Source organism: Penaeus vannamei, chromosome 10, assembly GCF_042767895.1.
Source record: "Penaeus vannamei isolate JL-2024 chromosome 10, ASM4276789v1, whole genome shotgun sequence".
NCBI lineage: Eukaryota > Metazoa > Arthropoda > Malacostraca > Decapoda > Penaeidae > Penaeus > Penaeus vannamei.
This window is the reverse complement of record NC_091558.1, coordinates 22594469-22596968: the sequence shown is the minus strand read 5'-3', so window position 1 is coordinate 22596968 and position 2500 is coordinate 22594469. Positions and strand designations below refer to the sequence as shown.

Genomic DNA, 2500 nt, shown 5'->3' with positions numbered 1-2500 from the left:
GATCTCACTTCATTCTATTCATCACTGGCAATGAAGAACAATAGTGTAAGATCATCATAATTTTTAAGTTTTCATTTGATTTAACTATGATATAAGTATTTGTCCAAATGTTCATGTGGAAAACTCTTTAACATGATAAATTTACATTCTACTCATATTTTTTATTATATAGGGAGACACACTGCTTACATGTGTCATCAAGTTGAAGTATCCAGAGAAGGTGATTATGTACATCTGTGAGAACTTGATGGCTCGTTCAGCTGATATCCAGCGGGTGTTTGATCGTGAGAGTGTAACATCATTTTATTTGAGGCATACAGGAGAATATCCTGTCTTAAAACAGTAAGTAGTTCTTTCCTTTATAGTGAGGTTTCAGTAATGTCAAATTTTGCAGGAAATCATGAATACAATGTGTGTGCGTGGATGTGTGTGTGTGTGTACATTACAGAGTGTGTATGTCAAAGGCAGTAAACTTCTGCATTAATACTGGTAGGCAGAAGTGATACTATTTAAATAGCTAACTCTTTTTTCTTAAGAGTTCCACACAAATAGAATAGAACACAATATGAAATTGGTCAGCGCTGGTGGTAACTGCGGTAAAGCCATGGTGAGGGGTACAGGCACAAGTGGACATGGCGCCCATGTAAACATGGTTATGGTATGCCTTATTGCTTGGTCACCTACTCGCATCTTGCCCTCAAGGCATCATTTGATTTGCCTCAAGGGTAACCTATCACAGGACCTGATCTGCTGGTCATCTTGTTCTCGTGTTCTTGTCTTTGGTCATCCTTGTGTTGCTCCTTGTCAGCTTCTTCTTCTTGGTCTTCCGTGAATCCATCCATCCTTGACATCCATGCATCCTTGAAGGTCTTGCCTAGGTCCTCCTTGACTTCAAATTGTTCAGACTTCCTTATAGCCCTCGTCCAGGTGTTACTCGGAGGCATATTCCTTATAGATCTCGTCCAGGGGTTACTCGGAGGCATATTCCCTACAGATTTCATCCAGGTCCTTCTCAAATTCGTGCTCATCCAGATGTCCTTGTAACCTGGGTCTATGGGTGACGGGGCAGGGGCGTCCTTTCTGGCATCTGAGGGCAGTTGATACTTGTGTTGATGAGCTCCTGGAGTTTGACTGGATGTATGGGCGTCCAGGCAGGCAGCACAACAACCGGGGTGACTGACACCTGCTCTGATGAGTTCCTGGTTTGCTGGATCTTCGGGTGTCTTGGCAGGTGGCACCCTTTCACTTCTTCCTGGGCAGCTCAATACCTGCACTGACAAATTCCTGGTCCTCAGGCCTACAGCAGCATTCTGGTGATTTCCTTTCTACAGCTTTCCAAGGCTGCAGCTAGCCCTCCTTCAGTGCCGTGTCGCAAACCCATGGTCCATGTAATGTTTTATCGAACCACATCATACATATAAGGGCCAAAATAGTAAGAGAAAAAGAAAGACAACAGAGAGGATGTGTGTGTGTTAAGTGCTACTAAACAGTATTTTTATATTAATTTGCAGTTTTTAATGTATGCTATTTAATTTTTTCAAGAAGAAAATTAAGATAGGGAGACGTAAGTAGCGGTCCGCAAAGACCTGCTTGAGCTATGAATTGTCTCAGATAGATATGAAAATAATAAGGGAAACGACAATGTCAATCCACAAGGATGTACTTGAAGTGATTGTCGTCTCATAGAGAAAGAAAAAATATGTAAATGAGAATTGTGCATCATCATCACTTGTCATAACAGGCAAAATTGCAGGCAAAAGAGGTAAATGTGCAACTACAACACAACAAACTCTATTAATGAAAGTTTCAGTATCTTTTGTCTTGTGTGAATAGTTGAATATGTTATGATTTCATGTTATGTTGCAACTCGTCACGACTGACAAAAGAGATACCTTATCACTCTTTATGCTTACAACTAGGACATCTACAAAGTCTGTTCATGAAAAGTTGCTGTGTCTTATTTTGCATGAATAATTGAGTGTGTGACGAGGGTGTGTAAGTATGAGTTTAAAGAACGTGAAGAGAGAACGAGCTTATACAAAGAATGAATCACAAACACGAATATTAGCACTCACATTAACAAATATTATAATTATTAACCCACCCACGACAGTCCATTTGGAGGTCACCTGTTGCAAGTGGTAATAATTATGGTAATGCAATATTATTTGAATTACCACAATTGTATTTAGTCTTAATTGAGGATTCGATACAAATTCTGATAGACTGAGGTAATTCTCTACAATCTGTGATGGTAGCTCACAACCAACTCACAAATCACACAATTTGGGATTTCCCGAACATACAAGTGACTTAAGTAAAGTGATAAGGGCTTGATTAATAGGTGAATCATTATCCTAGCTCAAAACCCTGACCTACATTTATAATCAGACGTCAATACCGGCTCACACTGACAAATTGCTGATTGTATGAGTTACTTCTTTTTCATTATTAACTTACTTTCAGATGTCAGAGCAAAGATCTATTAGACGATTTAGGA

At 39.6% G+C, this 2500-nt stretch overlaps 1 protein-coding gene across 5 annotated transcripts in view; it reads left to right on the top strand.

Moving 5' to 3' along the window:
- The window catches only part of LOC113819315 (uncharacterized protein DDB_G0284459-like), a gene marked incomplete at its 3' end in the record, with an annotated part of 139567 nt that extends 139225 nt beyond the window's left edge, over positions 1–342 (top strand). For all 5 annotated transcript variants that reach the window (XM_070126464.1, XM_070126463.1, XM_070126465.1 and 2 more), the window contains 2 exon segments: positions 1–45; positions 173–342. The exon segment at positions 1–45 is cut by the window's left edge and continues 151 nt beyond it. In XM_070126464.1, the coding sequence (XP_069982565.1) occupies positions 1–45; positions 173–342 (215 nt within the window).
- Between the last annotated feature and the right edge of the window lie 2158 nt (positions 343–2500).